General features: G+C 36.4%; 1 protein-coding gene across 1 annotated transcript in view; it reads right to left on the bottom strand.

The window, feature by feature from the left end:
• Positions 1 to 18,496, bottom strand: part of LOC5564852 (neither inactivation nor afterpotential protein C) — a 32,897-nt gene extending 14,401 nt beyond the window's left edge. Inside the window, exons 1-5 of the mRNA XM_021847312.1 lie at positions 18,415 to 18,496; positions 7,147 to 7,506; positions 6,790 to 7,093; positions 6,447 to 6,727; positions 6,108 to 6,383 (exon numbers count right to left, since the gene is read on the bottom strand). Coding sequence (XP_021703004.1) covers positions 6,108 to 6,383; positions 6,447 to 6,727; positions 6,790 to 7,093; positions 7,147 to 7,437 — 1,152 coding nt within the window. The 5' untranslated portion in view covers positions 7,438 to 7,506; positions 18,415 to 18,496. The remainder of the gene's footprint in view (positions 1 to 6,107; positions 6,384 to 6,446; positions 6,728 to 6,789; positions 7,094 to 7,146; positions 7,507 to 18,414) is intronic.
• Between the last annotated feature and the right edge of the window lie 867 nt (positions 18,497 to 19,363).

Below are 19,363 nucleotides of genomic sequence, written 5' to 3'. Positions count from 1 at the left end.
TAGAGACTTTTTTTGTAGAATCCCTAGAGAAATCTTAAAAAAAAAAAACTATATTATTTTTTTTCTGGAATAATCCTTGGGGAAATCTTCGGAGAAATCTCCGTAGGAATTTTTCTAGAGATTTTACTTGAGAAGTTTTCTTACTGTAAACCGTAGGGAATTCTTAGGATGATTTCTGCTGAAATTACTGCAGGAATTCATAGCAGAATCTCTGGAGGAATCGAAAAAAGAACTTCGGTAGGAACCCCAGGGCGATTTCTGGGAGGCCCAGAACGAATCCCGGGAGAAATTTCTGGGGAATCCCTACACACTTACATTATTTTACCGACCTCAGTAAAACTTTTCGCTGCGAACCCAACACCTGAGAATTCGGTAATTTTCAATGCCGAATCTCGGAACTTATTTTACCGAGGATTCGGCAATCCAAATTATTTGCCGAGATCTCGGCAAACGTTACCGGGGTTCGGCAAACCTTTAGCGAAATCTCGGTAAACAATTTACCGAGAATCGTCAGCTGTTGGGTTCTCGGCGAATCCGTTTAAGTGTGAAGCAATTCTCATGGTTGTATTTTCGGAAGAATTCTCGGAGGAATCCCATGCGGATCTCGGGGGCTGTAAAACACGAGTGGAAATTACTAATGGTGTCGCCGGAGGAATTTGTAGTAGAACTTTCCGAGTTCTCAGGAGAACCCAGGAATAATTCCTGAACGAATCTCGAGAAGACTATTTGGGGATATCTTCTTCTTCTTGGCATAAACGTACCCATTAGGACAGAGCCGGCTTCTCAGCTTAGTGTTGTTATGAGCACTTCCGCAGTTACTGAGAGCTTTCTTTGCCTGAATTGCCATTTTCGCATTCTTATATCGTGTGGCAGGTACGATGATACTCTATGCTCAGGGAAGTCAAGGAAATTTCCATTACGAAAAGATCCTGGACCGACCGGGCATCGAACCCAGACATCTTCAGCATGGCTTTGCTTTGTAGACGCGGACTCTAACCACTCGGCTAAGGAAAGCCGGGGATATCTTTGTATGTATTCGTGGAGGAATCTTCAGAGGAAATTCTGGAGAAATCACAAGCGAAATATCTAGAGTAATCCTTGTAGAGATTGTCCTAGTGTAACTCCTGATTTTTTTAGACTTTATGTGTGTGAATTTAAACTTATCACGGTTAGCTTAGGTTCACTCATAATGTAGAGATTTAACTGGAGAAAATTCCTGGAGGAATCCATAGAAAATTTTTGAAGATATCTCTGCGAAAATCCTTGTACATATTTTTTGAAGGAATCCTTGTCTCTGGCAGATCAGAAGAAATCTCTTGAATAATCTCTGGAGAAATCCCCGGATAAATTCCGGAGCATTCCTGAAACATCCCTAGAGCCCTATCAGAACCAGTCTAAAATCTCTCATGACGAACAAAAGTGCTTCCTGGAGGAACCTCTTGCAGAAGCCCCTAGGGAATCCCTGAAGAAATCACTTGAAGACAAAAAAATCCAATAGCTTATGCCAAGTTTAATAATAAAACATAGTAAATCATATGCATGAGCAGTATATCTTGAACGGGTTTGCTACATTTCCGCGGATTTCAGTTCCCCGAATGTCGTTTCCTCGAACGCCAGTTCTCCGAATATCCCGTTTCCCAGAATAGCCCAGTTCCTCGACAAGTTTTTAGCTCTCATAATTGTTATAACATTTTGCGTTTGGCGGTGTTTATTAACACTGTTTAACGATCCGGTTATCTGATATGCAACCTTCTTGATTGATTGGTGGTTCTTCCAGGTTTCATCGTCCTCGGCATTTATGGCAAAATATTGCCTATAATATCTATAATATCGCCTTCTTTTAATTGTTTATCAGAGCAAACTAGCATTTTGGGAAATTACATTCGAGGAAAAGTAGCACAATCATGTTCAAACTGTTGTAAAATGTTGTAAATCCTCCGAACAAATCAAGCATATCATATGACTGATGTATCGAATTTCGACGTTTTTGTGGCTTGTCAAACTTGATGGAGAAGTTCAATACCTTAAAACCCCACGCGTCCTTAACACCCCATTTTACGGTAATTAAAACAAATATTTATCGAGCAACGGATTCATGTTCCGTAACCGGTCGTTTGAGAACGTCACGACCCATTGCACACATTGGACCGAATCGACAATTTACCCGGAAAAAAGTGTTATCTCTGTTCTCGTCGATTTTAGGCGTTCGATGTCTTCAGAGAAGTTATTCGTAATTGAGTTTTGCATCTTTTAAGGAAAAAGTTAAATAGGGTGGCCCATATTTAAGCTAAAATTTTGACTCAAACTTTTTTGTTTGATTAAATTTGTGGCTGCGCTCTTCTGCAAACTTTTAGAAAATGTTATTTTGAACAACTTTGTCCAAGACACTTTTGATCTCACTCTTCATTTAAGCTAAGTAAATTGATTTTGAAATTTTTAACATAGGGTGGACCCAAAAAATCAGTAATTTTGATCTAACTTTTTTGTTTTCAGTTTTACGTGAATGTGATCTTCAGAAGAGTTGCAGACGAAGTAAAGATACACATTTTTGCTGAACATCGCAAGTTTGTAATTCTTGTGATTTTGAAGTTATAAGCAAATTTAAGTGAAAAACTATGAAATCTTAAGATGCCTATAACTCATGGAGTTGGTTCGATAAAATTTTTCTTTAAGTGGCATTAGAAAGGCCATACAATAGGCAACTTCTGCCGCAAAATCTGTGAGAACGTATTTTTTGTAAATTGAGAAAATTCACTGCAAAAATATACTTAAAAAACTCTAAATTCGCTTGTAACTCACAAGATTTTAAAGTTAACGGCGTGCTGTATTCAGCAAAGTTGTAGAATTTAACTAGATCTATAATTTTACCATACACCAATTTTAAGAGAAATGTGAAACAAAAATATGTTGGTCTTATAATACATTTTACTATTAGTTAATATAAAATTATTCAAGTAGCAGCAATATAATTGTACTTTTAATCTTTTTAAATAATTTTCCAAACCTGCACACTTTTTGATTACCTTGTCTTCTTCAATAATGTTAGATTATTCCACCATTTCCACAGTTCTGTATCCCAGGACACTATGGTATGTATTCAGTCACAATAATAGCAGTCACAATGACGAAACAGTTAAAGTTTCTTATATTGCATTGGCATCATTTTACATTTTGAATTATACGTGAGTTATACCACTGAGTACTGATAAAATAATAATTAAATCATAATACCATACAAAGTTTACAACAGCAAGTATATTAAAGCGACTGCTGATATACTAACTGAATGTTTTATAGTAATAAATATAAGGTGACCTACATCTGAATCGTATCATCATTTCTACATATTTTGTTTCACATTTCTCTAAAAATTGGTGTATGGGAAAGTTTTAGATCTAATGAAATTCTTCAACTTTGCTGAAGATAGCACGCCGTTAACTTTAAAATCTTGTGAGTTACAAGCGAATTTAGAGTTTTTTAAGTGTATTTTTGAAGTGAATTTTCTCAATTTACAAAAAATACGTTTCTCTTGCAGCAAAAGTTGCCTATTGTATGGCCTTTCGAATGCCACTTAAAGAAAAATTTTATCGAACCAACACTATGAGTTATGGGCATCTTAAGATTTCATAGTTTTTCACTTAAATTTGCTTATATCTTCAAAATCACATAAATTACAAACTTGCGATGTTCAGCAAAAATGTGTATCTTTACTTCGTCTGCAACTCTTCTGAAGATCACATTCACTTAAAACTGAAAACAAAAAAGTTAGATCAAAATTACTGATTTTTTGGGTCCACCTTATGTAAAAACTTTCAAAATCAATTTACTTAGCTTAAATGAAGAGTTAGATCAAAAGTGTCTTGGACAAAGTTGTTCAAAATAACATTTTCTAAAAGTTTGCAGAAGAGCGCAGCCACAAATTTAATCAAACAAAAAAGTTTGAGTCAAAATTTTAGCTTAAATATGGGCCACCCTATTTAACTTTTTCCTTAAATGATGCAAAACTCAATTACGAATAACTTCTCTGAAGACATCGAACGTCTAAAATCGACGAGAACAGAGATAGGGTAACTGGGGGTAAAACGCGCCCTCTAAGGAAGGAAGCGTTTTTAGCTATGAAAAACATTATTATAAGCCATTTTTTATTCATTATCTCATAGACAAACATGTTTTCTATCAAATAGTACAAATAGCAATCCATTTTCTTTTTCCTGGAGTTAATAAATCAATTTTTATAAAATGCTTGCTTATCTGCATTTTTATTTTTTTGCGGGGTAAAACGCGCCACCTGATCTCGGCGTTAGTCATTCGCGCGCACGCATGCGCAATAGTGCTAGCAAATACGTTGCATAGGCGAACTGGGTGTAATCAGATGTTATTGTTCCATTAAAGTATACATGCTTATTCGAAAAATGTGCATTTGTAAGGTTCAAATTGAAACGTAACTATAGCTTGGCATTACTTTTGCTGGAATTTGAATTCAAACGGCTGTTTTGGTGTTATGAAATAGGTGTGGCCGTTTTGCCCCACGAGTTGATTAAAGTTTAAGTCCTTCAATACGCTTTTCAAGGACAAATTTAACTCTATTTTCGCATGGAATACGAACTATGGGAGTGCACAAGTCGATTCTCGGTGATAGTTTCAAAAGTTTTGTTATTCATCGGCCTGAAAAATGGCCTAGAAAATAACACAAAATTACAACGCAAACAGCGAAAAACGTTTTTTTGAGTTTTTCACGATTTTTGCCAGGAAAACACTTAAAAATGTATATGGAGAAGCATTTTAATACATTTTGCATTATCTCGGGTGAAAAACAGTTGGGACGCTGCACGTTATTCGTTCAAAACAAGGGTGGCGCGTTTTACCCCAACGGCGCATTTTACACCCAGTTCCCCTAACACTTTTTTCCGGGTAAATTGTCGATTCGGTCCAATGTGGCATTGGAAGCCCGCACTATAGAAATTTCAGCCAGCACAGTCGTTGGCTAGTGTAGTGTGTTATTTCAATACGCGCCCTAACTAGAGATCAGGGAGTGGGGAGTTCGATTCTCACCGAGAAGACGTACAACTTTTTCGCAAAATTTCACATCAATTTGTCCATTTAATTCAATTGCAAAAGTATATGTAAGGTTTAGCTTTTCGGTAGTCGTTAAACTTCCACTCGGCTGGTTTGCCGTAAACCACGATTCATAATTAATTTAAAACAAGTAAAAAATCCAGGTTTTCTTTATAAACTTGATGTTTGTATCCGAAATGTATCTACCCGACCAGTAGACTTCAACAAAATTGTAGCACAATCATATCAAAATTTGTTACACATAACAAATTTTGTTTCATTTTTGTTAGAAGCACTCTAAGTTTATAGAGTACATTAAAACATAATTTAAACAACATCAGTTATAATGAGAAAAGCTGTTTCAAATTTGTTTCAATTCAAAACATAATTATAACAAAATTCGTAATAAAAATTAAAGAGTCATTGCTTATAACAAATTTTGTTGTAATTCAGTTATGCAAAGAAACAAAATAAGTTATATTTTTGGTCGATTTGAAACACAATGAGTTACATTCTTGTTTAAATTATAACATATTTTGTTATATTTTTTGTTTAGTGTGGAGGAAACTGTGTAATAATTATTGTTATTTTAACTACTAACCAAAAGCCAAAATTATAACATATTTTGCTTGAAAAAGCGCGTCAACTGAGTAACAAAATCTGTTACAACTCTGTTGTAATCCACTGATCGGGTAGTAATCCGTATCGATTTTTTTCAGGTTTCGTTCAACAGTACTTTTAGGAATGTCTTTTTAAAATTTCCCAAGGTATATCTATGGGAATTTCGAAGGTATAACTGCATAAATGTATGAGGGAATACTTTGAAATCCACTGGTAGGAATATTTGAAAGATTTTTTTTCCTTTCAAGTCGTTTGACCGCAACCCGCTCTTGCAAGGTCTAGTTGTGAATCTTGGCAACGAGGTGATGCGTTTTTTATCGAAGCCTTTTACTAGTTCCGAGCTTAGCATATAAATTTCTTTATACAATATCATAAATTTACAACGTTTTAAAGCAGATCGTCGTATGAGGCTTGAATATGTGACTACTCACCCCACGAACATACTCCGGCGGCGGTTGGTTGGCATTCATCGAAATCAGCACATCTCCCACGAAGGTGTACGTCGACCCGCTCTTGTAGCGTTGTATAAGCTCTTCCAGAATGGTTTCCTCCGAGACGGTTTCCAGTGCAGCCAAATCCTCGACGAACATCTTTTCCGTCTTGTTGTCGGCCGCTTTCAGCGCTCCCTTGATCAATTTAAACTCTTCTTTTTTCGGAATCTGCAGGTGACTGACAGATGCCGCGAGCATTTTCAGTTCTTGACTTAACTAGATGGAGAAGGAAAGAAATGTTTATCAAACTATCATGTTAGGGTATCAAGAGAAACTCACATGGTAGTCATTTTCCGGAAGCTCGGTTAAAAAAGGGTGCTCCATGATCTCCATCATGAACGGACGATGATCGGGATTTTTCTCCAAGCACTCCGTAATGAAGTCGTTGTAGTTCTGAGTCCAATTCGCCGGTCTGTACAAAGTAGGTGGTGGATTGCGAACGATTTGGAACATCGTTCTGGTGGGATGCATATCTCCGAACGGAGGTTTACCATCTCCCAGCTCGATCGCTGTGATTCCAAGCGCCCAAACGTCGGATCTGTTGTCGTAGACTTCGTCATCTGGAATAGTGAATCAGAGATCATTGAAGAATTTTCTTAACTAGAGTTCGCATCCAACATACCATTTTTAGAACTGCTGATGACCTCCGGTGCCATCCAGTTTGGTGACCCAATGCAAGTCCCTCTCTTCCCCAAGGTAGACTTGCTGTCTCTCGATAAACCAAAGTCACACAACTTGACCTCTCCTTCCTTGTTCAGCAAGATGTTGCTGCCCCGAATATCCCGATGTATGACATGGTGCTCATGTAGATAGACGACAGCTTTGGCAGTTTCCCGCAAGATGTAAGCAATTTGCTCCTCGGATACTCGCCGATTGGACGCATGGATCTTTTTGACCACATCAATCACCGGTCCATGGTCGCAATACTGAAAACAATTTCTGTTAGAAAATGTCTAGAAATTATCATTCAAAAGTTCACCTCCAATATAAACCAAATTTCATCCGCATCGCCAGGGACCTTCTTCCGGTAAACTCCATAGAAATCCAACAAGTTGCCGTGATTGGAGTAATCACGCAAAATGCGATATTCCTCCTGAATGGCCGTCTTCAGCTCTGCCTCATACTTCTGGATCTTGATGGCCACGTTCTTGTTGCTTGCCTTGGTATCGACCGCTTTGTACACCTTGGCACAAACCCCGGTTCCGATCACCTCCCCGAGTTGGTAGCGGTTGCCTGGTTCAGGCAGGGTGTCGATTTTCAGGTTCAACATCTTAATTGGTTGGTACGGTTGCCGCTTTCGATCGTTCCATGCGATGAATGATTGCACTACCAGTCAGAGCTAAACCGTACAAAATGCAAACAAATCGTATCAGGCACTTATTATTGGCCTTCAGGGCGATTTTCTCAATCAATCAAGGTAATCATATTGCTCAGACGCAAGCGTTTCACATAGGGGTAACAGGACCAATTCTTGGTCAAAACTCTTAAAGATGGTTGAATAGTCTAGTCTTTTATAAATTTATACGGGTTGTGCTACTTTTCCCCGAATGTCGTTTCTCCGAACGCCAGTTCCCCGAATGCCAGTTCCCCGAATATCCCGTTTCCCCGAATAACCTACTTCCCCGAAGAGATTTTGAAACTCATAATTGTCATATATTTATACATTTCAGGGTGGTGAAGGTACTGGTCATCTGATATGCACCCTTCTTTATTTGATTGGTGGTTCTTACGAGTTTTACCGTCCTCAGAATTTTTGGCAACATGTATATAGCCGAGAATGACCAAATACCTCATTCTTTTGATTGCTTATCGTTCTTTCTATTCACCATCATGCCACTGAAAACTATTTTTGCGCCTATTTGAGCTGCTCCACTTTTCGGGGAAACGGGTCATTCGGGGAATTGGCATTCGGGGAAACGGGTCATTCGGGGGAACTGGCATTCGGGGATCTGACATTCGGGGAAAAGTAGCACAATCATTTATTAGCAGTAAAAGCTTGTACATTTATAAATATAGATTTTATTGTTGAGAACACATTTCGGATCATTTGTTTTTTTTTTCTGTTTTGTTTCTTAATATTTTTCCACAAGTTCTCAAAAATTTCCTTAATTTTCAGCATCTTAGTCGATATTGACAACCAGTAATTTTGCTTTGAAGATATGTATGTAGTATATCTTCAATTATCCTAAAAAAATGCACTTGGAAATCCCAAAAAAATATTCCGACTTTTGACAAATAATTTGATCCAGTACTCATATGTGCGTTCTTGGCAGGATACCGATTTTCACGCACAATTAGTGCACATGGGAAAGGTCGTGACTGGAGATCACGTCATTTGCTTTCGATCGTAACGCCCTCCAGACATTGACACTAATCGTTGAAATGATATAGCATTCCATGTGCGCAGTCAACATACATATATTCCTGCGGCAAGTAGCACAAAAAACAACGGGCAGACTATCAATTTACATTTTCATCGATTCGTGCGAATGCCATTTTTGAACCGACGTTCAACGGCATTGGAGGTGTTGCGGTCAATCAAAACTAATTGGCTGGCTGCGAGTGAGCATTCGTCACGTGTCGGCACGGTGCGAAGGAAACTTGAGATGCGTTTCCAGAGATGTGGGGTTCTGTTCTTAGGAATGTACCTACCATCACATACTTCAATGCTATGCGATGAGTGCGATCAGGTGACATAATGTTATTGGTGGCCAATCAGAGGTATGTGGCACCTTACTACTAAAAGTGATGTGTATGATTTGTTTAAGCTTAGTTAATATCAGGACATCTTGTATGTTCTAGCGGTTTGGAAAAATTGGGGCTCAAAATAGTTTTAAAGTCCTGTGCAAAGGTTTGAGTTGACCCCCTATAAAATATACAAATATGTTGTGTCCATATCTCTGGAATTACACGTCTAATTGCAACTCTCTATGGCTCATTAAAAAGGCAATAAGTTAACCTTATTTCGTTGGTGTTTTCACCACAACATTTTTTTTTAATTTTATTCAATACATTTTTACTTAAATATGTGACATTTTGTAAAAAATACACCAAAATCCTCTGCTAATTTTCTCCGCAAACTTTAAAACAGGTACGTAATTAGAACCGCACAGTGATCCAGATTTCATGGCAAAAATTACGCATTCTCAATATTTGACAAGTTTCGATTATGACAAGTGTTGTGGAACGTGTTTCAGAGATGCAGACCCTGTTCTGAGCATATTCACCATTTTTTGGTTTTCGTCGAACAAAATTTTATCAAAACTGCGGTTTTCCATACAATAAGAGGCGAATGCATAGGTAAACTCAGGCAAGAGCATTCTCCTCTAGTCGATTCCTTGAACTTAAAAGAGCATTTGGGCAGGATATAAACATATCTGTTAATTTAATGGGATTGACGACAGATGAAAATAAATTTGTATACGGAAAAGTTTAATCAAGGTAAAATGAGTTACTGGTCAGAAAAACTTATGATAAAAAACAAAAAAAGAGCAAATTTTTATGAAGATAAAAAACTTTAGTTATAAAGTAAAAATAAATGTTTTTGGACATGTTTTTATTTTGAAATTTTTGTATGTTTTCCCAACTATTTGATGTAGATGCTTTGACTTTATTTTTTAGCTAACATGTGTTTTGTAATTGGGTTTTTGCCAGCTTTTTAGAAAACTGGAACTCTGTAAACCATAATCCCACAATTTAGATAAGGCACTTGCAAAATTTCAAAACTGTGCATGTGATCTTCCATAAGTATGAAATACAGTTTTAATGTAGAGTTGGTTTATAAATTTGGTCGATCTATTGCTGAGGAAATTAGCCATGTTTTTCCATTGTAATTCTAAAAAATGTGTCAGTTTTATGTAAAAATGTTATAAACTAAACTCAAAAAAAAATGATATCGATGAAGTAAGTCTATCTCATTGCCTATCAAATGAGCCAAAGGGAGTTACATGTTATTCCTGAGATGTGGATAAAATACTTTTGTATACATTTTAATGAGATGAAACCAAAGTTTTGCATGGGAGTGAATTTCTCAACAGAGTTACCGTTCAAGTTGTTGTTGTTGAATCGATAGTTGAAGGTTTCATTGATCACCATTCAGTGTGGACAACTTTGAAGATAAATTTAAACAAAAACTCCTGAATTAACTTTGAGAAGGTTTATGATACTGCTCATGTTCGCATGGTCGACGTAACCACCAGCACTATGTATCGTTGGTGTTAAAAAGCGTTTTTGTGTTCCCGGCTGCATTCATTCAGTTAACAATTTAAATCAAATATTCTATTTATTTGCTAAGGATTGAAATTCAAAACTTAACTTGATTTCTGAAGGTTGTTTGGGTCATGCAATACTTTTGTCAATTGAGAACGCATACATCATTTTATCCGAAGAAATAGTGTATTTGATGAACGATTTTATGGATGAATTTATACGCTAAACTATCCTGGTCCTGGCAACCTGGTTTATACGCTAAACTATCCGAACAATTACTAGACAAACCGTAAGTTGGTGTATGTGTCATGTCAATCCGTTTACCTCATGTTACTCAAATATTTTCGAACAAATAAGTACTGTTCGCGTATTCAACGTGTGTATTATTAGGAAAATATACATAGCAAGGAAAAATGTATTTTGATCATATTGGTGCTTCGTCAGTCAGGATAGAAGAAGCCTTTAAGCTTTCCTGGAATAATAAAAAAAATTAAAGAGTACTTCAGATAGTTTTCCAAGGAATCAGGAATCGGTTCAAAAAACACAATACGCATTTCTCCAGCAATGATAGTGCTGGTGGCTACGTCGACCTTGCAAAGATGGGCAGAGTACCCAAGTAACCAAATGGCACTTTAATTCACCCTCCGTGCTAATATAGTGGTATTACAGAGCTAACATGTTCTAAACTAGCCGCATAATAGTCCTATAAGACAACAAAGGCAAATTAGCGGGCAAGTGGTTACTTGGGTAGGCTATCCAGAGATTACAACAGGAATATTAATCTGAGATTCAGTATTAATAAATAATTTTGTTCAACGATTTTGCTTTTTTTTTGCATTTCGGCACATTTTTGCAGACGATCTTTTAGTGGTTACTGTAGGCAGGGTTGGGAAAAAATCTAAAATTCATTTTACAGTAGCCAAACAAAGCTAATCGCAGTCAGCAAAGCCAGTGAAGCTCACGCCTATCGCTGCTGTAGGCAAAGAGCCTTGAAAATTGCAAAACACCCGTTGCTAAGGGCAACCCAAAATTACTGTAGAAAAATGTTCTATTTCCCATTTTAAGAGCCTTCAATGACACTAACGATTTAGAAAATTCATGCACCCAACATAGGCTACTTGATGAGATTCACGTTTTTGAACTACTGTACTGCCCATAACTGCATATTTGTAACATTCGACAAAAGTAGGCATTGAGTAAATGGGATACCAAGTTTGCATTTTAATGCAGTATGGGAGGAAACTAAAATTTAAGAAAATCATTAAGAATTCAAAAGAGCTTATTTGAGGCTGAAATGTTGTACAGCTCATATCACATATTGGGTGAATAGTCAGAAAATGATTCTGATAGAAATTTCGTTGCTACTACATTATGAGGCTCATGTATAATCTCAATGTGACTGTTATGCGGTTACAAATGCCAATGTGACAAAACAACTTGGTATTTTTTTCGAATTTTCTAGAACAATCTCACAGATTTTAGTAAGTAGATCGAAAGTATTTATCATTTGATGACTCTCCATGGTATTAACTCCAATTTGTCAAAAATGTCGAATGTGACTGTTATGCAGTTATGGGCAGTGTACTGGGAAAGCCACGTAATTTTCGCGAAATTCAAGCCTACTACTATTACCATTCCCGAGATGAACTAGCCCAGGGCTAAAAATCTCGTTAATAAAGTCAAATCAATCAATCAATCATTCCCAGCACTGACTGTAGGATTTTTTTCTGGAACTATTCTAGGAACCCATCTGAACAAGTCTACATGAAACTTTTAAATGAAATCCTTCAGGAGTTTCTCGCTGATGCTTCCGAATATTTCTCAAGTTACTTTTTTTTTTCAGCGTTATGTCCCATTTGGGACAGAGTCTGTTTCTCAGGTGGTATTGTTCTGATAATAATTTCCACAGATTTTCACATACATTGACCAAGAGATTTCTTTTTCAAATTATTGTACAAAAATTACTGGTGTAAATCCTGAAAAGTCCTGCAAAGATTTTCAAGAAGAACATAGCCTAAAATATCAAAAGGAAAACTTCCTGGCGGAATTACTTGAACATTTAAGAATTTTCTTAGTGAAAACTGCGGTAGGATCTCTTGAGGAGTTTCTGAAGTGTTAGATCTGGAAAGAGTTTTGGTTCAATTTCCTGAGAAATCCTTTTTTTTTTAAACTAATTCCTGTAAAAATGCCTCCTTAAATTTCTCAGTGGGAATTGCTCACGGAGGAATAATAATTTGTAAATATACAGTGGAATTAGAAGATAAAGTTGATGGTAATGAACACCATTATTTAAAAAACACAATTATTTCTTACATAGTTAAAAATTTAATTATGCTACAGGGGTTTATTGAGGAGATTTTTAGCAAAAATCATAGCAGTGGCATTTGATAGATTCAACATTTTAAAAAAAGATTGAACTAGAAATAAACAAAATATTAAACTAGGTATAAACAAATACTGACGACTATTTCATGAGACCCTCTCATGAAATAGTCGTCAGTATTTTGTGCAGCTTGTTTAAGGTATCTATGTATTTAATTTTGTTTTAATGAAAATAATTCAATAGATTCTAAAGGTGTTGTGAAAGGAACTTGTTTATTGGTTTTATTGGAATATTACTACAAAAATCTCAACTCGAATCATGAAAAAAACCGTGGATTATTACGCGGAAGATTTTCTACAGAAAATCAGCAATAACTTATCGAAAAAAATCGTAGACAATTTCTAGTCAAATGTCTAGATTTTCGAGGATTCCTAGAAAGTTATCAGTAATACATTCCGTCAGATATTTTTCAGAAATTCTTCCAATGATACCTCCAGAGCAAGCATGGGAAACATTCACTCGATTATTGCGTTCCTCCCGCTCACTTCCACACGCAGTCAAGAGCGAGGTTGCCGTTTCTCCAAACTAAGCTGAGTGTTCCAATTTCAGATGTGCTTTCTACTTGTTTGCCGAGCGACATGTGAGACAAAAACGGCAACAGAATGATTCACTACCGACTCCGTGTACCGAAGGCATCCTGACATAGGTACTGTAGCGAATGGTTCTTTACACTCCCATTCCGCACGAGTGGTATTCGTGTTTGAGAGCTGATGAGCGTTCACTGGCTAGCAATACACCCGGCGAAATGATTCAGTGAATGCGAAATCTGTACATCCGTGTCTTCCATTTAAGAGCGGAATGATGGTCCCTTCGCTTCGTGAATCTTTTGATTGTCGGTTTATCTCAATCGTTTGAGATTCGTCGGGATTGCGCTCAACCTAGTAGCGTTTCCAAAACTCTTCCAAGGATTTCAGTAGTTTTTTCAAAGTTTTCGCTTAGACATAGTTCAGACATTTTCTAGTAATTTCTTTACGGATTCCTTCAGGAATCTCTCTGAGAACTACACCAGGGATTTCTCCAGAAATTCCTTCTACAAAGATCTCCTCTAAGGATTCCTCATGAGTATCCTGCTGAGATTTTTAAGGAATTTGACTAGACATTCCCAGGAATTTCCCAAGGATTTTCTCTAGGACCATATTGCCAGGAAATAAGTCAGAGATATTTGTGAGAACTTCTCTGGGTACTTCTGTGTTTTCTTAAATTATTAAATTTCGCCAGAAAAATAATTTGTATGTTTTTCACAAATTCCTCCAAGAATACATGCAGAGACTTTTCCAGCAATTTCTTCAGAGATTCAACCAGGAATACTTCCGAGGATTCCCAAAGAGATTCTGCAATTCCTTCTGCGATTTCTTCAAGAATTTCTTTAAAAAATCCTTCACGTACTTCCCAAGGAATTTCTCTAGGAAAATTTCACTGCCAAATAATTCAAAGATTATTTCGATTTTAGTAATTATCCAAGGATTTCAATGATTGCTTCAAAGATTTTACCTTGACATAATAACACTTTTCAAAAATTTCTCCTTTAGGAATTCGTCTAGGAACTCCTCCAGCGATTTTTTAAGGAATTGCTCTAGACAAATTTCACCGCCTAATAGTTCAGAAATTTTTGCATAAACTTCTCCAATGATTTCAGTTATTCCTTCATAAATTGCACCTCGACATAACTCAGATATTTTTTCCCTAAATTTCTCCAAGGATTCTTTCGAGAATTCTCCTTATAGAATTTCAAAACGGGTATTCCTCCAGGGATCTTCAAGGAATTTTTCCAGTGATTCGCACAGGAATTTATCCAAAATTTACTACAAAGATTTTTTGTTTGATTTTTTCGAAGATCTTTTTACAAGAAATAAAGATATTTTCGAGAATTTCTCGGAGTATTTCAGAAATTTATTCAAGGCTGTCTTGAAAGAATAAATTATTGAGATACATATTCATCTTTCTGGCGTTACGTCCCCACTGGGACAGAGCCTGCTGCTCAGCTTGTGTTCTTATGAGCACTTCCACAGTTATTAACTGAGAGTTCACTATGCCAGTAACCATTTTTGCATGTGTATATCGTGTGGCAGGTACGAAGATACTCTATGCCCTGGGAAGTCGAGAAAATTTCCAACCCGAAAAGATCCTCGACCGGTGGGATTCGAACCCACGACCCTCAGCTTGGTCATGCTGAATAGCTGCGCGTTTACCGCTACGGCTATCGGGGCCCCCGATGAAATACGTATAACCCACCCGGAATTCTCAAGAGAAGCTCTAGAAATTCTCACAGAGATTCCTCAAGGCATTCGCCAAGGCTTTATCATGCAAATGTCTCCAGAGATACCTCTACAGTATTCTTTAAGGAAATTCTTTCAGAGTTTTCTCAAAGAACTTCTTAAGGAAAATTTCGCCACGAAATAATTGAGAGATTATTTTAAAAATTCCTCCAAGGATTTCAGTAATCCTTTCAAAGATTTCAGCTGGACATAATTCAGATACTTTCCAGAAATTTCTCAACGCGTTCTTCCAGAGACACCTCCAGAAATTTCTCCAAGAATTCACCCAGAGTTCCTTCAAAGATTCCTCCAAGAATTTCATCATTTCGAAGAGTTCCTTCAGAAATTTCCAAACGATGTTTTGTAATAGCATTTCCCCAGGTAATAATTCAGGTATTTTTTCGAAAACTTCTCCTGTGATAACAGTACTTTCTCCAAGCATTGCCTAAAAAGATTTCTTCGAGGAATATATCAGACATGTCCCAGAAATTTCTCTAAGGAAACCTCCAGTAATTCTTCCAAAGAATTCTTTAAATAAATCTCTAAAGGAGTCCTCCACAGATTTTATTCAGAAACTTCAGAAAGAGTACACATGAAACTTTTCCAAGAATTCTGCATGAATTCTTTTAAACAATCCCGAAGGGACTCTCTTTATTCTAGCATTTTTCTCAAGTATTCGTCCACATAATTCCTTGCACATCTTCGAATCTTTTTTCAAGGAATTGCTCTAGGAAAATTTCACCGTTGAATTATTAGGATTTTTTTTTTTCAAAAACTGCTGCAGGAATTCCAGTAATTCCTTCAGAGATTCTTCCAGGGGTTTCAAAAATTGCTCTATGGATTTTATCAGATATTCTTTGTGGAATTCCAACTTAATCTCGTCATTGAATTCTGCTAAAAAATATATGAAACGTGGTCTTTTGCTTTTTTTGGAAATTAATTCATGGATTCTTTCAGAAATTTTACCAGCAATACCTCCTCAGGAATATCGCCAGTAATATCTTCAGTAATTTCGCCAAAAATTTCTTCAGAAATTTCCCTCCTGAGATTTTTTTACGCATATTCAACAGCCAGAAAATTTCTTGAACTTTCGGGCTGAACACTCCTAAAAAATACATCATAAAGGATTCTACAATAGATTTCATGAAAAGAATGTTTTGGAAGCCGTTGCATGAAGTACTGCGATAACTCTCCCAATAGTTCCGTCTGGAGCTATTCAAAGAGTTTTTCCAGAAGTTTTGCAAGGCATTCTTCTATTTTCTTTTATAGAGCTACGACGAAACTCCTGCTGGAAACTTTTCCAGGATCCCTTCGAAGCTTCACATAATAAAATCATACAAACATTTCTAAATTCATTCAGATTCAAACAATCCAACCATCTTCAAACATTTCACGTTTCATCAAAATGACAACCAATCCTCAAATCTCAGGTAATACAACTACTAATCGAATTACTTCAGAAACTTAGATATTTGCAAAGATATGTTTAGAAGAAGAAATGGACATTCTTGTGATAATTAATTTTGCTGAGGAGTACTCAGACAAATCACTTTGAATAGTATAGGAACAAAGTTAATCATCTCTTATTAACTTATAAGAACTTTAGAGAAAGTTCTTTAGAAGTGTCAGAAAGAATCAACAAGATAATATATGGAAGAACCTTTTCTGTATAAGAGTCCTAGAAAAAAATGGATAACTAATTGCAGAAATATTTGAAGAGGCTTTTGAAAAAATCTCCGATATAAAACACTGAATATATTACGTTGGAATCTCTGAATGATTCAATTAGTTATTTCCTGGAAGAATCCAAAAAAAAAAATGTGAAGCTTGTAAGTTTCTGAAGAAATCTGGAAAGGTCTTTCTCGAAAAAATAAAAAAAAAATAAAATAAAATTAGTGTTATTGAGTAATTGAGATTTGGCTTTTATTCACTTTCACCTTAACAAAACTACTGATAAACATCCTTAAAAGCCGAGTACTTTTTTCAGAAAACTTCCAAAGGATTTCAACGTGATATCCTGCAAACTTTTATTGAATGTATGTTTTTTTGGACAAACATCTGGAAGATTCTTAAATTCATTTCTGGGAATTGTAAAAACATATTTTGATGTATTTCAAAAAAAAACATCTTTGCTGGAAGTTTTAGAAAAAAAAAATATGGAAGGAAGCACAGAAAGATTTTATTGTGGAGTTAGTGTCTTATTCCCTGGAGCAATTATTTAAAAATCCTCTAAATATTTGCCCCCATTTATTTGACCGACTATACGTTTGAACTGCTGAATTCCCAGAATGAGAAGAATTTACGGAAAAAATCGCTGATGAATAGATAAATTTCACTGAAAACTACGAAAACCACTCAATAAATGTTTGAACAATTCCAAATAAAAACGTTGAATGAACTGTAAACTCTATAAATATGCGCCGAAATTTTGGATAAATCTACTGTAAATTCCATGAAAAATTGTTGGAAACTGTATTATGGATATTTTTTTGGATGCTTGACCATCATGAAGTCACGGATTTTTAGAATTTTTCATGAATGATTCTTATAATTACATTTCACAGGTAAGTCACAGTTAAAACTATCACATTAAGCAAAACATCACTACTAGTCTACGAGAAAGCTTCGGTCCACTTTTATTGGTTATAAGTTTGTTCCTCGAAAGATCTTAAACTTTCATACGTTTGTATTATGTCCATACTTCACTCTGTTGTTGCTTATTCGTCTGGAACAACTTTTAGTGCAAGTTACGGTTGAACTCGAGTCTTCCTTCTACGACGATACACCGCTCTCATTCACGTAACGGTATCGATCGTCGATGATTGGCTTTTAGTGGCTTCGTCACATTTAATCCTGTTAGGTATCGATTTTGCACTTCATGATTCATCGCAACTCATGGTGCTACTATTATGAGACAGTTTCTCCAAATTTGATGCACAAACAGTAATAAATGTATTTAATTCATTTCATAGTTTGAAACAAATATTAATTATTGCAGAAAGAAAGAATTTTCTTAGAGTTTTGTTGATATAATGCGCAAGCTTTGCGTATTTGATGCTAGTATAGTTTTGAAAAGTAGCGAAATCTCATTTGAGCTTGAATTGTTTTGGATCTTTTTCGTTAAAATATTTCGTTAGAATTATTTTACACAACGAAGTATTCTAAGTACAACATTTTACTGCCTCAAGGCTTGATTGCTTTCAACAGTAGATCTTCTTAGATTTTCCACGAATTTGTTTTTACCGAACACAGAAGTCTTCAGAATTGTCATGATCTAAAGCTACACTCTAATCAAATAAGTTATGAAGAGTTCCAGGTTCCAGAACATCACTTTATCCAAAAATAGTCCTTTCAAGATTTCAACTTAAAATCCAAAGTCTATTGAATCACTTTTGCCTACCGTTAGCTTTTCCTTCAGCTTTTTCGACCGCACCGTTCAACTAGAAAACCGCAACTGAAATTTGTCCCCAAGTGATGTCCACCAGGAAAACTATGCCGGCCGAATGGAGAATCCCTTCAAGTGTCTCCAGTGGGTTCTAATTGAATTGTACCGTGAACAACCGGCAAGTGGTTATACCTACAACTAATGAACGTAATCATGTTGGGGAAATGCTTCTTTTGAATAACAGTCTTCAAAAATAACACAAATTGTTCCATAACACAGCGTGGTGTCTAGCATGAAAATGAAGAGTTAGATGAGGTAAGAGTTGATGCTAATCCGATGCGCTCGGGACATGCGTTTTCCAACTGGATGGTACAACACGTGGAAGCCGTATGCACGTAACTGTGACCTTCATGTTCTACTATGTTTCAAACATGCTTGGGAAAATGTGTTTTGTGAAGTACGAGCAATTGTACAATTTAATTGGTTTGTCGTCGTCTGGTCTGATTGAAACTTGATCGCGATGATGGCACATTCGTTAGTTGAAGAGATTTGCCGTCATTGGAGGATTACATTTCAACAGGCGCCTAATCCGATCAGTCGCTGTGACACTTTCAATTCTTCACAGCGTTCGGCAGCTGTACTGGACGAATACTCAAAAGTCAAACAGCGTGAAATTCCTTCCTGCTTGATCATGTCCTGCAAAGTTGTCCGAAGAGATAATTGAAACATTATCTCTCATCGACTATCGAAGGCATTCCATCTAAAAAGGACAAAAGAAGATCCTTGGTAACGTTCCTGCGCCCAGGAACTGGACCAAAGAGATACAAATCGCCTCTTCACGGTTCAGCTAGTTCAGCTGGAAAGGGAATGGTGAGCGTGGAACGATCAAAAGCCTTACACAAACGGTAGCAGTCGAGCGGGTAATTCAATGAGCAGATTACATTTTCTGTTTGGCTAATGTTCT

This window comes from Aedes aegypti, chromosome 2 (assembly GCF_002204515.2).
Source record: "Aedes aegypti strain LVP_AGWG chromosome 2, AaegL5.0 Primary Assembly, whole genome shotgun sequence".
NCBI classification, from domain to species: domain Eukaryota; kingdom Metazoa; phylum Arthropoda; class Insecta; order Diptera; family Culicidae; genus Aedes; species Aedes aegypti.
Note: the sequence above shows the minus strand (reverse complement) of the source record. Positions and strands in the feature narration are given on the sequence as shown.